At 38.3% G+C, this 17,289-nt stretch overlaps 1 protein-coding gene across 1 annotated transcript; it reads left to right on the forward strand.

Moving 5' to 3' along the window:
• Positions 1–6,077: 6,077 nt before the first annotated feature.
• LOC122659855 (5-methyltetrahydropteroyltriglutamate--homocysteine methyltransferase) lies at positions 6,078–12,108 on the forward strand. The gene is made up of 12 exons (XM_043855005.1): positions 6,078–6,217; positions 7,331–7,685; positions 7,882–7,969; positions 8,534–8,661; positions 8,760–9,151; positions 9,243–9,406; positions 10,073–10,153; positions 10,260–10,426; positions 10,525–10,630; positions 10,766–11,016; positions 11,105–11,306; positions 11,417–12,108. The coding sequence occupies exons 2-12, from the start codon at positions 7,336–7,338 to the stop codon at positions 11,783–11,785; spliced, it is 2,298 nt and encodes a 765-aa protein (XP_043710940.1). The 5' UTR covers positions 6,078–6,217; positions 7,331–7,335; the 3' UTR covers positions 11,786–12,108.
• Positions 12,109–17,289: the final 5,181 nt, after the last annotated feature.

Here is a 17,289-nt window from a genome sequence, read left to right on the forward strand (position 1 = left end):
TGGGGTGGGATTATTAGGAAGAATGGGATCCACATATTTTCAACAAGGGGCAATCATCAATTTCATCTAAAATAGCTGAAGCATTTATTTCTTTGAAGTCATTTTAAATCTATTTTGTTCTTTAATGTTTAATGAGCACTTGTTTACAAAGGGCAAACTTGTCATTTATCTCTAATCTTACAACTACCTCTGTATCTATTGATTTTCTGAAAAAGAAGAAGACCTCCACCCCCTTCCTTCTTCAGTCCCACCCCACTGCACCCTTACCTCCCTGTTCTCCCGCTACACCATCTCTCTCTCTTCTTTGAAAATGAATTCTTGCAAAAAAAAAAAAAGAAGATAATTTTTTATTTTGAAAAATTAGAGTTATCAAATGAATTTCTTATTCATGAAAATTTTTCAATGTTTGCAATTAAATAATTGTAATTTATTGACTTATTTTAAGAAATTAATTTAATTTTGAAGTTGAAATCATATCAAAGAAAACCTTACCCTCAAGACCTCAACAATAGAATTGAAGAAAAAAAAACAGATAATATAGAAGAAGTCAACAAGCGTGTAAGAATGAAACGTTAAAACCAAAAAATAAAGAAAGCTAGGAATGGAAAATGACATTGGAGGAGAGTAGCAAAATGTAACCATCATGGTTGGTGAGAGAGAAAGCCGTGCCACAAGGTGACGGGTAGAGGTTGGTCGGCTCATGAGGTCATGGGTGGTGGAACCCAGCTTAAAAAGCCGTCGCTTTGCCTTAGCTTGAAGAATCTTCACTCCTATGGTACAGGTGTACAACGGTAGGTAAGGCCGTAAGGGTATAAATCGGTTATTCGGTTCGGTTTCAGAGAGTATTGGTGTAATCCGAAATTGAATTGAAAATCGAATCGATTTAAAATTTGATTACTCAAATCGAACTTACTCAGTTCGGTTTAGTTTTAATTCTAATCAGTTCTTACATGGTTCGGTTCTGATTTTTATACTCGGTCCATATACTATAATATACAAAATATTATATTATAATTTTATAATATAGTATAGTAGTATTATAAAATCTAATACTAATATTAGTAATATATACGATAATATATTAATGTTATAATGTATTAACATAATATAATGTATTAATATACTATAACATATTAGTACTTGAATTCAGTTTATATATTGGATCCCAAACCAGACCAAGAACCAAATTGATTTTGAAATCCAATACTCAAACCTAACCGGATTTTGTTCGATCCGATTCTGATTTATATTTTCAATCCTTGTTTGAATTAGACACCCTCTTAGGTAGGTAGTTCTCACTTCTCAGTCCCTTGTAAGGTTTAAAAAAAATTGGAATAACTTAATTCCCACCAATGAGACTGTAGAGGAAAAAGTGAAAGTGGTAAAAATTGCATATTTTAGTTATGGGTGATGTTCTCTGTATCACAACGCACGAGGGCTCAAGCTGTGCCAAGACACATGGGGCTGGCAATCATTTCGCTAGATGGACAAAACATAATGGAAGTCGAAGAGGTTGAGTTGTTGGCAGTGCCTTCTTAGCTACATGTAAACAGTAGTTTTCTAACAGAGGTGGATTCTGTTAAGAAACAACGCCCAGAAGTGGCAATTTGCAAAAGAAATACAAAAAACAAAGAACAACAAAACACAAACACACACACATAACACAAAGGATTTATGTGGTTCACCCCCAAGATAGGAAGCTACATCTACATCCATGGCCGAACAATAGAACGAATCTCACTATCTCTGAAATGTTACAAACCCTCTACTAACTGCTCTCCCAAAGAAAAGAACAATATAAAGAGAAGCCCTAATCCAGAAAGTACATAAATGCCCTTAGAGCCCAAAAATGACCAGCCAGTCAAGTCGGACCAGAACTAAACATATGTCGAAATATACATATTATTTCGAAGGTCTCGATGAGCTCTACACGACACATTGCCCTTGACGGTGATGTACACACTTTTTAGGCCATTCGAGCTCGTTTTGAGACTTAAATAACCCTCCCAAGATACTCTAAACCACTTTCTGGACCAAAATCAGACTTCACCAATAACAGATTCGATGTCTCAAAAACCTGATAAAGATGATGCCTTAGCTCTTTTCCTGAAACTCTTCAAGATTAGAGAAGGGAGTGGCAGAGAAGGAAGAGAAAGGTCTGAGCAGTTCATGCCAGCATAGTTCATGGTTCTCAGTGGGCGGTTCTCCCTCGTCTCACCTCTCTCTCTCCCCCTCCCCCCGCTAACTTATCCTTTGTTTTGCCCCGTCTCTATCTTCCCTCCTCTCTTCAGAATATTTTCACTCATTCGAACGAAATTTGGGTGAGATGCCATAGTGATTCTCCCTTTTACCCTTTCCATGTTATTGTGTGGGACCTGCTCTCTTAACTATTCCATCCAATAAAAAAAAACGTACCCAATGTACGAACCTGTGTCCTCTTCGTCACAATGGAGCAATCTTAACCGTTGCACCAAAATCCACCCTCTAACCAATTTCGCCCAATACTCCCCATTATTTGAATGAGGCCTAAGGATTTTAATGAGCGACAACGTAATAGATCATGTAGTTAGAATCATTATTTTTGCCCATATTTAAGAATATCGAAAAATACCTCAACTTGCCCTTGTGTCCAAAATGCCCCAAAAGTGAACTATTGATAATGGTTGTCGCGATTAACGATCCTTCATTGGTGTCACATTGGTTGTGACATTTTTTGGAAGTCGCAAGATAGATTAGAACTGTCCAGAAAATGGTTGAGCTCCATCCGGATTTTCTATATGTTAAAACAAAGGTTAAGGGATTGTTGTTTGGTCGTGTGGCGCTTGTACCAATGTGGGGGTCGATAAAAGTTCATACAATAGCGTCTGACTGAAATGGTTTTTTATTTCATTAGAAGTTGAGCGGTAATTTCATACGGTCTTATGTCTAGACACGAGAACGATGCGATCGATTACAATTTTTTTCCCTAAAATAAAATATAAAAAGGAAACAAAATCGATATTGGACGAGGTCGATACCAATTCTTGGCCAATCTTGGTCAGGGAATCTGTATTGGTACTTGGATCAGTTATCAATCTGGATCATTTGATCCTCTACAATTCCCAAAAAAAAATCCGATCTGAACTGATCCAAACCTTTACGGATCCGACGGACCAATTAGGGTTGATATTGAGCCAATCCGGGCCGATACCAAATCCCTGTGCTCAATGGTTCCTCTTTTCACAAGATGGAGAAAAATTATTGTTGGTCAACCTCAAGGGGTTAGCGCAACTAGCTTGGAGGGGACATGAGACTCCGTCTCAGGAAACGAGGTTTTGTGATCAAACCTTCGTCGCTGTATAATTTCTTGGGGCCACCCGCCTGAGACTCACTAAGGCCCAGAAGCTCCCAGTTCATACGTGGCGTGGGGATCATGTATGAACCCAAGGGGAATTTAATCAGCCTAAAGTCGGATACCCCTCCTATCTCCAAAAAAACAAAAAAAAAAATTATTGTTGGTCCAGGGTCGTTCATCCCAAAAAGACGAAGTATGCTTGGAACGACCGACCCTCTCTTTATTTGGAGACAAGCATTGCACGTGATTGTCTTTATTATATCACGTGAGCTGTCTCTGCGACTCTACGTATGCCGCTATGCGTACAACGTTTACTCACCCATAGTGTGTCGGTTGTGAGCGTCAAAACTCGGGTCTGAGGCTAAAGATGCACCGACACCACTGCCTCGTAAGTCGTAACTTTCAATTAGAAGTTTTAGGCCATGTCTGTTTGGCAAAAATTGTAAAATGCACATTTTTTAGGGTATTTGGTTGCGTAAATTTATTGGAGCCTGTATTAAATTTGGATGTCTATTTGATCATCCTAAAAGAATTGAATCAGAATCAATGGGTTCCAATTCCTTTTTTTTTTATGTAACACAATTGGATCCAATTCACAATTCTATTTTTAGGGTTTAAGCCGTTGGTCTCCCCACTGCTGACCAGCTTCCTCCTTGGCAAGACATGAATAGAAATGAAAAAAAAATTGAGTATTCTCTGCTTTTATAGTTTTCACTTATTAATGTATTTGATTCTTACTCATTTGTCCTTTCTAATTTTGGTTACCAAATTATTCTCAATAATTTGAGTTTAATGTTTCTTAAATATATATATATAATGAATAATTAATTAAATGAGAATCATAATACCTTTCTATTTTAATTCCTTAATCTAGCATGAAACATGTCAATTTGATTCTCTTTATTTTTATTTAATAAGGAGAAAACAAGCAGATTCCAAAAGCCAAAACATCCCTTAACCATGGAGGGGGTTTCGATCCAAGAAAGAAACACAACATTCGTTACCACAAACCGAGCAAAGGAAATGGACCACCAATGTAATATGGTCCCTAAAAGACAGAGCTTGCTCATGTTGTATGAAAGCTATGAGAGATTTCACCCATTGTCCCATTCCATCTAAAGTTCCAAACTGGAAAATATCACACAGAGAGTACCTAACATGAAGTCACTTTCATAGCAACCAAATTGGACTTTAGATGAATGGTCCGCTTCAATTTTGGTTCGTTCACTTGGATTTGGACATAGAACCCTAATGTTTATTCCTATCGAGGAATTGTGAAGAAGTACTTCTAAAGGGTCTTTTAGACTTTTGAGTGAGGGAAGGTAAATAAATTAAGTATTCTGAAAGACTTCAAGACCACTTGAAGTACACAACGTGTTAACTATGAAAGCTATGGCGTTCTACCAAAAAACAAAAAAAAAGAAAGAAAGGTATGGCGTTCTCTCGTATATAATGAGATAGGGCCTACCTCACCAACTCACCCCAACAACCCCCAGGATATTGAAGACAAATTCGTCAAAGTCAATGGCATTTCCGTCATTACAATGTTTAAATTCTTTGAATATGACATCTTAAAAGTGCGTGAAAGGGTGTCCCACTCCCACCATGATACCACTACATGCCCCCCACCAACTTTAGCCACCAACTCGGATACCCCTCATGTCTCCTAAAAAAAAAAATAAACTTTGGCCACCAACTCACGACTCAGGAGTGCATGAAAGTTATGCATTATCTTCTATGAATTTTACTTTAAAAAGAAAAAAATTAATTTTTATACACTAAATTATATCTATGATGCCTCTGCATGTGCTCTTATTAGTTCCTATATGATAGAAATACTACACGACCACGATCTCTTACTCTTATTATATCTAATAATAGATTAAGATCATCATAATCATATATTTATATTTATAAATAAATAAATATATAATTATAAGCCATTTTCCCCAATTGGACGACAATGCCTATTTGATGTCCATGAAGTCAACCATGCATAGAAACTTTTGTCTAATTATAATTAGGAAGAAAATTCTCAGTAGGAGAGTATACCATCCACACTCAAATACTGAGGGGATGTGAAATGATCGCCCTACCCCCATGATGTCAATGCGTGCTCTCATTGGCCATTGGTATCAGATCGTCTATATCGATTTTTTGGAATTGGGAACTTTATATATATATATTTTCCTATAAGGGGGGGGGGAACCATGGTTTTAAGTATCGGTATTGTATCACCCGATACAGGCGATACGTACCATTTTTGCTAGTCATCGATATCGATTCTGATACTGTATCGATAGCACGATACAGACAAGGGGTAAAATGGTTTAAAAAATTCATTTGTTAAGGAGATTAGGGGTAATTTTGTCTAATATAGCCAATCCAAGCTGATACCATATCGATTTTGCGGGTTACCGATACCCTTCTGATATTGTGCACTAAAACCATGGGGGAACTGAAAAGGGGGGAATGTAACATTCAAGAGACTCAAACTCAAGACCTTCTGATGAGCATGGGCATGAAGCGCACCACACCTCACCAACTGTGCTAGACAGTTGTTATAGTCAGTTCAAAATATCTAAACTTCTTACCATTATATATATCTGAACTAAAATATTTATAAAAAAAAATGTTGGTAGGCAATTATGGGAATGAAAATGTGAAATTACAAACATTAAAAAAAAAAAAAAAGAGCCTTAAACAGTTAAACCCTTAACTGCACTGCCTTAGATCTACCATCGAGTCCAGCCCACAATTGGCTATAAATAATTCCAACAGACGTCTCTCCCTTCACTCTCACCCGTCGCTTCTCTTCTTCTCCTGCTCCTTTACTCGGCGTAGAACCAGTCTTTGGTGTTTTCCGGTTCTACCTCCGCAACGGTACGCTCATTTCTTGCGTTGTCTTACCTTTTCGATTAGGTTTTCCTTTTAGTGCTCCTTAAGGTAAGGTCAAAGTGATCTCGATTTGCGGTGTCAATCTTTGTCTTGTCGTTCATTTCTCTGATCTACTGCAATTTTATGTGTTAAGTTCGATCGAGGTTTGTGATTTTGCTTTTTGGTTCTCAATACTTCCTGTTTGTTTTCTTCTGATTAGTTCTTTGATATTAGTGAACATAATTGGTTAAAAAACATGGTAGCATTTCGAACACCAAATTGTTGAATTCCTACTGGTGGTCGATTCGTTCTCCCGATCCCTTCTGTTGTTCTGATATTGGATCTGTGATATCCTCCGGATCTAATGTTAGGCAACTTATAGGTGTCTTTTTAAGGGGCATCAGTGAACAGATTTAGTAGTGTTCTTGGCACCAGGTTTCACATCTATCTGTGATTTTCAGATCATCGAATTTCCGGTCTTTACAATTTAGATCTGCGTTATGCTATACTTCCTATAGTTAATTCGCAGTAGGTTAACCAAAATGCCCCTTCAGATCTTGTTCTTTTATTTTTTTCTTATCCTGATGTCTGTATGTAATGTCTCTTATCTTTTGTTCCTTGTGACTCTTGCCTTGTGGACCTATAACTTTGTATGTGCTTTTGACATTTGTCGGCAAAAACGTCTTTGTACCATCTCTCTCAGATTGTATCGAACAAGAATTGGTATTGTTGTATGTTTTTCGTTGAAGCTAAACTGTTAATTGCAAGTCCTTATGCTCCCTTAACTGTAGGTGTTTTCTGTTTTCATTTTTCTTTGGAGCACTTATGGGAAATATTTGAATCTCTTGTGAATGTCTGCAAATTGATTCACCGTGTTTTATTCTTTTTCCTTCCTTTTTTTCTTTCATTTCACATCGTTTTGTCTTCTGACGTTTGAATGCTATTACTTGGTTCTAATTTAATGTGATGACGTTTTTCTTTTCTGGTCTTTCAAGATTAAAGACTTATGGTGTCCTGCAAATCTTCTGCTTTTGTAACTAGAGTTTTATTTCTTACTTTTCATTCCTGTTGAAATCTGAATCTGATCCCCCTCTGTTTTGGCTGTATCTGATAATCCAGCACAAATGGCATCTCACATTGTTGGATATCCCCGCATGGGCCCCAAGAGAGAGCTCAAATTTGCTTTGGAATCTTTCTGGGATAAAAAGAGCAGTGCTGAGGATTTGAAGAAGGTGGCTGCTGATCTCAGGTCTTCCATCTGGAAACAGATGGCTGATGCTGGGATCAAGCACATTCCTAGCAACACCTTCTCATACTACGATCAGATGCTTGATACTACCGCAATGCTAGGGGCTGTTCCCTCTAGATATGGTTGGAATGGTGGTGAGATTGAGTTTGACACCTACTTCTCCATGGCCAGAGGGAATGCCTCTGTTCCTGCTATGGAAATGACTAAGTGGTTTGACACCAACTAGTAAGTGATTACTTCCCTCTGCACTAAAACTTGAACATTTAAAGAGTTTATAGCTTTTGTTGAATGATTTATTGAACTATGGTCATGTGTCTTCTCTCCTCTTCTGCCATTTCATTGTTCCTGAACATTTAGAGAGTTTATAGCTTATGTTGAATGATATATTGAACTATTGTCATGTGTCTTCTCTCTGGTGCAGCCATTTCATTGTTCCTGAATTGGGACCAGACACAAATTTTTCTTATGCTTCTCACAAGGCAGTTACTGAATACAAAGAAGCCAAGGGGGTACGCAAGCAAGATAATTTCTTTATTGGTCTAGTATTTATTACTTGTAGGTCATCAGGTTTGCAACTCATTTATGGTCTTAGCTATTTTTACATCGCTGGGTTAGTACCCACTGGGTAGATGCTGATCTAGGAGGCATACACATAAGACAGGCAAAGGGTTAAAGGGTTCATGAATTCTTCAATGGTTAGGTCCTTTCTCTGCTGACTTACTCTTGCCCAGGATTGGCCTTTTGGAGTTTCTTCTTTGTTGCATGGGGAAATCAGTTGGCGAGATATGACACTTGAGCATCTAATATGATTTATTTTTTGTGGGTGGGTGGGTGGGTGGATGGGTGGAAGTTGGTTGATGAAGAAATCAATCCAATCTGATGACGGTCTGGATTTTCCTTTACACCTTACTCCCCTTTTCAGTATATGCTTAATATATACATTAAGAGGTTTTTTAAATAGGAACTAAAGCGTCAGGTTTTCCTAGGTTGGACCTGTTGAACTATAGTTGCTATTCGCATGGTGCTGATATATTTATTAATATTTTGAGACTGCGTCCTTTTTCCCCCTGCAGCTTGGAGTTGACACTGTTCCAGTTCTCATTGGTCCTGTTTCCTACCTTCTGCAATCAAAACCAGCTAAGGGTGTAGAGAAAACTTTCTCTCTTCTTTCCCTCTTGGACAAGATTATTCCAGTCTACAAGTGAGGACTTGAAACTTGTCTTTAGATAGCATTTTTTATTCTTCACTCTACGCAGGTTGATCAAATTGTGTCTGTATTAATGATTAAACCTTATCTAGGGAGGTTGTGACCGAATTGAAGGCGGCTGGTGCTTCCTGGATTCAGTTTGATGAGCCCACCCTTGTGTTGGATCTTGATTCTCACAAATTGGAAGCATTCACGAAGGCCTACTCTGCACTAGAATCATCTCTATCTGGTTTGAATGTTCTCATCGAGACCTACTTTGCTGATGTTCCAGCTGAGGCATACAAAACTCTCACCTCTTTGAAGGGTGTTACTGGATTTGGGTTTGACCTTGTTCGTGGAACAAAGACCATTGATTTGATCAAGGGTGGATTCCCTTCTGGCAAATACCTCTTTGCTGGAGTGATTGATGGAAGGAATATCTGGGCTGATGATCTTGCTTCATCTCTCAGTACCTTGCAGGCCCTTGAGGGCATTGTGGGAAAAGGTAAGTTATCTATCTTGTACACATACGTTATCTATTGCACAAGTTTAATAGTTAGGAATTGTTTAATGTTACCTGATGTTTTCCAATGCAGACAAGCTTGTTGTCTCCACTTCATGCTCACTTCTCCACACTGCTGTTGACCTTGTAAATGAGCCTAAGCTGGACACGGAAATCAAGTCATGGCTTGCATTTGCTGCACAGAAAGTTGTTGAAGTGAATGCCTTGGCGAAGGCACTGGCTGGACAGAAGAATGAGGTAACTACTTTTTGTTGTTCCTACATTCATATCTTGTAAATCTGCAAAATCTACTATTGTCAGCATAGTTGTCACGGCATTTAGGCGACGTAAGGTGTTCTAGAGGGCACAAAATTAAGGCAACGCCAACAAGATGCCCAAGGCGACCAAGGTGCCTGGAGGCCCTGGATGCCTTGACAACTATGATTGTCAGTGATGTAATCTACTAGTGTCACCATAGTTGGCACGATGGCTAGGCAATGCAAGGCGGTGGAGAGGGCCCAAAATCACGGCGTCACCAACAAGGCGCTCGCCTAGATGCCCAAGGCGACCAAGGCGCCTGGACGCCTATGTGACGCCTTGTGATTGTCAGTGATGTTTTAGTCATGTAGTTGACACATTGCAATTGCTGCATTGGAGTCAACTGTCTGGATTTCATTCATTCCATGATTGTTAAAAAGTCATGGAAAGTTAATTGAGGTTTGTCTTGGTTTGTATAGATCAAATTGGGTTTTCCTTCTTGGCCAGATTGGTTCAACTCGAGTCACTTTTGTTAATTGAGGTTATGAGCATTGTATGAGATTGGTTCAACTTGAGTCACTTTCAATGTAGACCTATACAAATATAAATCTAAACAACCATACAAAAATTCTCTCTGTGGCTCACTGTATTTTCACTCATCTCTAGGAATACTTCTCTGTTAATGCCGCTGCTCTGGCTTCAAGAAAATCCTCACCAAGGGTGACAAATGAAGCTGTTCAAAAGGCTGTAAGTGCATTGATGAATTTAGTTTCCATCCTTTTCTACCGAAGTATTATTGAAATAAATTCTTTTTTGTACTCATTGAAGTTTGTTGGCGTAATTTCTTGTTCAGGCTGCTGCTTTGAGGGGCTCAGACCACCGCCGTGCTACAAATGTGAGTGCCAGACTGGATGCTCAGCAAAAGAAGCTGAACCTTCCAATCCTTCCGACCACAACCATTGGGTCTTTCCCACAGACAATCGAACTTAGAAGGGTTCGCCGTGAGTACAAGGCTAAGAAGTGAGTGGTCCAGTGATAAGAAATGTTGTTTTGCCATTTTGAAACCGACTTTGTTGACTGTTCTAATATTCATCTCTCTGATGTTCCTCCCATTTCAGGATCTCTGAGGAGGAATACGTTAAGGCCATCAAGGAGGAAATCAGCAAGGTTGTCAAGCTTCAGGAGGACCTCGACATTGATGTCCTGGTCCATGGAGAGCCCGAGGTGAGCTGCTTCTAATCTGCTCTGCTTCTGTTGAAGGAAATGTTATGTTGGGAAAATGTGGCTGTTTTGTTTCAAGTTGTATTTGGGAACATGGAAGTAGTAGTGCGCTAACTGTTTTTTATCTCCCAAATATAGAGGAACGACATGGTTGAGTACTTTGGAGAGCAGTTGTCCGGTTTCGCCTTCACCTCAAATGGATGGGTACAATCTTATGGGTCCCGGTGTGTCAAGCCACCTATCATTTATGGTGATGTTAGCCGTCCCAAGGCCATGACTGTGTTCTGGTCCTCGATGGCTCAGAGCATGACCAAACGCCCAATGAAGGGTATGCTGACAGGCCCTGTCACCATTCTCAACTGGTCCTTTGTAAGAAACGACCAGCCAAGGTAACAACATAAAATCCTGACTAGCTCCCTTTTTCGACTGATTTGGGTTTTAGTGGCAAGTTTTGACATATTTGTTGTTTATTTTCAGATTTGAGACCACCTATCAGATTGCTTTGGCAATCAAGGACGAGGTTGAAGATCTTGAGAAGGCTGGTATTAATGTCATCCAGATTGATGAGGCTGCATTGAGAGAGGGTTTGCCTCTTAGGAAGTCTGAGCAAGCTTTCTACTTGGACTGGGCAGTTCACTCTTTCAGAATTACCAACTGCGGTGTTCAGGACACCACACAGGTAAATTTCCTTCACTGACTGATTGATGGTATCTCTACCAACTGAAATTCTTTCATTTTATTTGTACAATTTGGATAAGCTAACCTTTGATCCATCTATGTCTTGAACAGATCCACACCCACATGTGCTACTCTAACTTCAACGACATCATCCACTCCATCATTGACATGGACGCAGATGTGATTACAATTGAGAACTCGCGATCAGACGAGAAGCTCCTCTCTGTCTTCCGTGAGGGAGTGAAGTATGGTGCTGGTATTGGACCTGGTGTGTATGACATCCACTCCCCCAGGATCCCATCAGTCGAGGAGATTGCTGACCGCATCAACAAGATGCTTGCTGTGCTTGAGACCAACATTCTCTGGGTCAACCCAGACTGTGGGCTGAAGACCCGCAAGTACGGTGAGGTTAACCCTGCACTCAGCAACATGGTTGCAGCCGCCAAGCTCCTCCGCACCCAGTTGGCCAGCGCTAAGTGAAATGATGGATGATATGTGGAAGTGGATTTGTGTGTGCTCGCTCATTCGCCTGATCTCATTCTTGATTTAGAAGAAATTCTTCTGTATGCTCAAATGATTCCTTGGCTTTGTATTACAAATTAGTATAAGTATTTTAAATCTTTCCGGAGCAAATTAGGTCTGCTCTCCCGGGCAAATTCACCCCCATCCCTGGCTTCTTTTGTCTTTGTTATTTTCTCTTTTTGAGGATTTTGTGTTTTCTATTACCTGAAAAGCCAATGAGGACCCTAGTGTACCTTGGGTCCTTGATCAATGGAAACTCAAAAGAAAACTATTAGTTGTCTGTCTCTCTCTCTCATACAGCATGGTGTGTTTTCTCGGATGATTCAACTGTCGTTAACAAAGCTGTTAATTTTCTATAGGTCGTTAATCCACAATTCGAAAGAAAGAGTGTGACACAGGGGCTCGCAAAATGAACGCAGCAATCCCTTGGAACCCAGGAAATGACCAATATGAAAATTTCTATAATCATCATGATTCAAGTATCTTAATTCTTTTATTTTTCTGGCTTATGGGCCAGCCCATTACCAGATCTACAGCACCAAACAAAGTTTCAAGCGTATATTCAGCTTGAAACAAACATTGCTAGTGGTTGAAAAAGGTAGTCTGAACTCTGATGTCTCTCTACCACCTCCAGAGTTTCAAAAGGCTAAATAAGATCATGAGTTATGGCAGATGTTATAACCACCTCTGACAAATGGAATCCCATCAGACATGCAATAGTAGTGGTTGTATTTTATGCAACAGAGGATCCATACCTATATCTCATTGGTCAAGGATTAACATGAAAAGAGTGCTAAAAAGGAATCAATCAGAAATTCAGAACATGCAAAAGTAGTGGTTGTATTTTATGTCAGAGGATCATAACCATCTCATTGGTCAAGGATTAACATGAAAAGAGTGCTTAAAAGGCAGTAGTGTTTCTAAATTGATACGGAAAAAAAAATTACAAACATGAAATTGTAACTGAAATGACTTTAGAGAAAGGATTGCTACAAGATTAGAGTTGGAAGCATTCTCAAACGAATAGTTCTTTTTGCCACTTTGTATGATTGTTTGGTTATTCTAAGAATTGGATAAATGAGAAATTCCTAGGATATGATAGGCCACATGAATTTCAGTAGAACATCACAATTATATGACCCCATGTATGGGTTTATATTTCCCTTATGTTTTGCTCCTTTTTTTTTTTCCAAAAAAAAAATATTAGATGGATTCGATTTTATAAAGAATTTTCAAAGTGTGCGCATACCCAGTGCACGAGGTTCATAATGTACGCAGCCTTACCCTTGCTTTCACAGAGAGACTGTCTTCAGCAAGTAATTTTCAAAGCATCGATATTTTGATTCGTGGTGAACTGAAGTTGGTATGACATTTGACTCATATCTATTTTGATTCAAATTTTTAAACAATTTGTTCATCCATCAACAAGTCATAACTGGCAAAATATCTCTTTTGGTGGGTTTGTTTCCCACCCTATTATTGAAGAAGATTTTGTGAACTTTGCCTTTTTATTTTTTTATGCAAATTTTCAGTTTTAGTTGAGAGGACTAAACCAAAATTTGTGTGATATGGGGTCATTTGAATTTAATGCCTTTTCCTAATTAGGTTAACTAGGAAATTTTCCCTAGTTTGAAAATTTGTGGAAAGTAGGTTTCAAAGGTTTGTTGCTCACATGTCAAGTATAAGCTTGAATGGATTTTGCACATTGGCAAAATAAAGCTGTGAGAAACTCAAAACTTAACTATGGTTGTACGAATGTATTAGGATAGTTGGTCAGATATTAATTGTTACTCACTTCAAAGTTAGAACTAAAGGGTGTCCCTCGAAACCTAATGGTGTTAAACGGTCCGGTTTGGTTTAAACCGTTTGGTTAAATGGTCTTAATTTTGAAACATAATCGAACCATTTATTAAACGGTTTTACGGTTTCGATTTAAATGGTTCGATTCAATTTTGGTAAATGGTTTCTGTTTGATATTGACACATTTATGTACATCTAAGAGTGCTAAACGGCCAGGTTCAATTTAAACCATTTAATTAAGTGACATCAATTTTGAAACCATAACTGAACCATTTATTAAACAGTTCGATCTGGTAAGCAATTTCAAATTGATTATGACACCCTTATTGAAACCATGGAACAAAAACTCGATCGAAACCTGTCGAAACCACCGAGTTAACTCGGTTTTTCAGGTTTCCGAGACGAGTTGATGGGGGATTTTATAAAATCGCTGGATTCGACCGGGTTTCGATGGTTTCGACCAGTTTCAACCGTATTTCGATGGTTTCGACACATATGTCCATTGAAACTAGGGGAAACTTGGTTCGAAACTTAGACAGACAGGTATTTATGCTAGAAACTACCAAAAATCAGGACAGACACTTAGTTATGTCTAATATCATTTAAGTAAATGTTTCATTTCATTTACTTAAGATATTATTCATAAATAAGCAAATACCCCCTATTTGAATCCAATAAAAATAGTTAAAAAATCAAATTCCAAAAGGAAAAAAAGTCAACCCCCCAGTTCAAGAACAAAAACTGGATTTTCGACGGTAAGTGTAATTTTCAACTTTCTAATGTTGTGGTTTTTCTCAAATCTAAAAATTCCATAAATGTCAATATGGTAAAACATTGCTAAAAACCAAAAGTGCGGTAAAATATTCATTAGTTTTGATGTCTAAAAAAATATTTTCATTCAGAGTGATTTTGACAGCATTCACACACACCAAATTAAGTTTAACCGGTATATAACTCCTTCAATATAAATCAATTTTAAGCAATCTTGGACTTATTGGAAAGCTATCAAAACAAAGCTTTCTAACAAATCTAATATTGCTTAAATCTCATTTATATTGAAAGAGTTATGTTCCGGTCAAACCTTATTTGATACCATGTCCATGAACAATATATAATATCAAACTTGGATCAAAACCACAAGTAATATTTTTAGTATTCTCTATGTGAAACTAATGCATGGATTGAGTTTAAAATGTAAAAAATAGGCAGCACAACAAGAATCGAAGCAAAAAACCAACTTCTGGGCCTCGAAACTAAGGTTCAAGTTAGCCTGGAGAAAGTCCCAAGTTTCGACCGAGATATGGTTGAAATCGAGACAAACTCGTTTTCTGGCTGGTCGAAACCTAGTCGAAACCCGAGTTTTAGAACCTTGATTGAAACCCATCAGGGTGTGGGAAAAATTGTTTTTTATTTTTGCAAACAAAAGATTAAAGGGATCATAATGAGTGCATTTCAATAATCTTTTGCTAATTCAATATCACCGTCTGATTGGCATAACAAGAATCATATGAAAATGCAAAGCGTTATGCAAATGAAAACGTAGTAAAGTACTAAGTATTAGGGAAAAGAATTCTACCAAAAAAAAGTATTAGGGAAAAGAACGCTACTTGGTCCCATGGCACGCGTGGCTCCTATCCTTAGATAGACCTTTATCCCCTGAGGTTCGTTGATCGATACGATTATGCGATTCCTTTCATAGGGGGACTGAAATGACCATTCCACCCCCTGACCGAACACACTGCCTGGTTAGGATCCACCCCCCTTTTATTAGAGGCACTAGGGAACTGTACCGGGCAGGGGAACCTCAAGTGATAAAAATTCCTGCTTAAACACATAAACACACAGAATTACAACACGTTTTCTTTAAACATTTCATTGAAAAAAAGGTTTTTTACACGTATCTCCCTTGAAGTATCATGTATCTATAAAAACAATCGTGAGGTTTGAATATTTATGCATACCACCCCTACTTTCCAAAATAATTTACAAAGACACCAATGTTGTTAACGTGAGACTAAAAACGTTAGAATAAACTAAATATTGACCAAATTATCTTTTATGCTAAAATAAACATATTTCTTTCATTACCATTTTTATGAAGATTGATGTGGCTACTTCCAAGTCTCCCTTCTCATTTGCAACCGAGGAATCCCCACCCACTACCCAAAAGGGGGAAGGAAAAAGCAGAAAGAGTTAAAAGACTTCTATCCTCCACCACAGTTACCTTTTTATTTGCTTTAGATTTGCTACATACCCCTAAAGTTGCGAATATCGAAACTCGTTGAAAGAATTAAAGGGGAGAAGTTAGAATTGAAGGATCATGATCAAACATTTAGAGAACAAAAAAAAAGAGGGACCCATGATTTCCTATCTGAACATAAGATTGGAAGAGCGATGATACCATTCTTCAAATACATCGATAAAAAATGAGATGCAGTACATAGGAAGTTGTCTTCTCAAGTCAATCATATCGGAAAAGAGAGTGAAATGAAGATGATTGAGTTTCAGTATATAAAAGAGAAAGTGAGAAGAAGAAGTTGTCTTCTCAGATCAATCATAGGGGAAAAGTCTCCTCACTTTCTTTCTAGACCAGGAAGACGAAGAAGGGGAGGACAATAATGTTATTCTATCCCATCAAGGATATATTGATCATAAAATGACTTAAAATCTGTTACTGTTCAAATAACTAACAATAACAATTAACGGCTTGAGTGTATTTGTCAATTATTTTAGAAAGTAAGGGTGATATACATGAATATTCAAACTTCACAAATGTTTTTGTAGATACTTGATATCTCAGGGAGATACGTTTAAAAAAACCCTTGAAAAAAGTAAGAGATTTGGTTATATATCATCTGAATCAGCGTAAGAATCAATGAGAGCACACGTTTGAGCATTAACATGGATGTGAATAAAGTTTTAAGTATTGATTTATTAAAATAAGGGAAAATTATTTGGACACCTCTGTACTATGACCATTTTGCTTACAATTAGCAACGTTTGAAATAATTACTTGACACCCCCGAAACCTAACGGTGTTAATCTGCTGTTAATGTTTAATTAGAAATATCCATTTTACCCTTATTACATATTCAATAGATAAACAGTGATCTAGGGTGAATGGAAAAATCCATTTTACCCTTATCACATATTCAATAAAAAAAAGTGAAATTGACAGATTTACCCCCCTTACCCTCCTCCTCCTCCTCCTCCTTCTTCTTCTTCTTCTTCTTCTTCTTCCTCCTCCGGCGACACCACCGCCCCTACCCCCTACTGCTTGTTCTTCTTCTTCTTCTTCTTCCTCCTCCTCCGACAATACCACCGCCCCTACCCTCTACTGCTTCTTCTTCTTCTTCTTCCTCCTCCGGCAACATCACCGCCCCTACCCCCTACTGCTTCTTCTTCTTCCTCCTCCGGTAACACCATCGCCCCTACCCCCTACTGCATTGCATCTGCAACAAGACTGTTCAGTGCCCGTGGAATGGAAACAAAAAAATTGAAATGGCCCTATGAATTTCATGTTTCTAGATACAAAAGGCCGGTTCTAGGGTTCTTGGGGATCGATTCCATCTCATTTTTTTTTCTTCTTTGTTAAGAACCTCTTCTCTTCTTCCCATGGTTAGCCATTGGTGCAAGAAACCGAAAATATCTTCCTCGTTACA

This window comes from Telopea speciosissima, chromosome 1, assembly GCF_018873765.1.
Source record: "Telopea speciosissima isolate NSW1024214 ecotype Mountain lineage chromosome 1, Tspe_v1, whole genome shotgun sequence".
NCBI classification, from domain to species: Eukaryota; Viridiplantae; Streptophyta; class Magnoliopsida; order Proteales; family Proteaceae; genus Telopea; species Telopea speciosissima.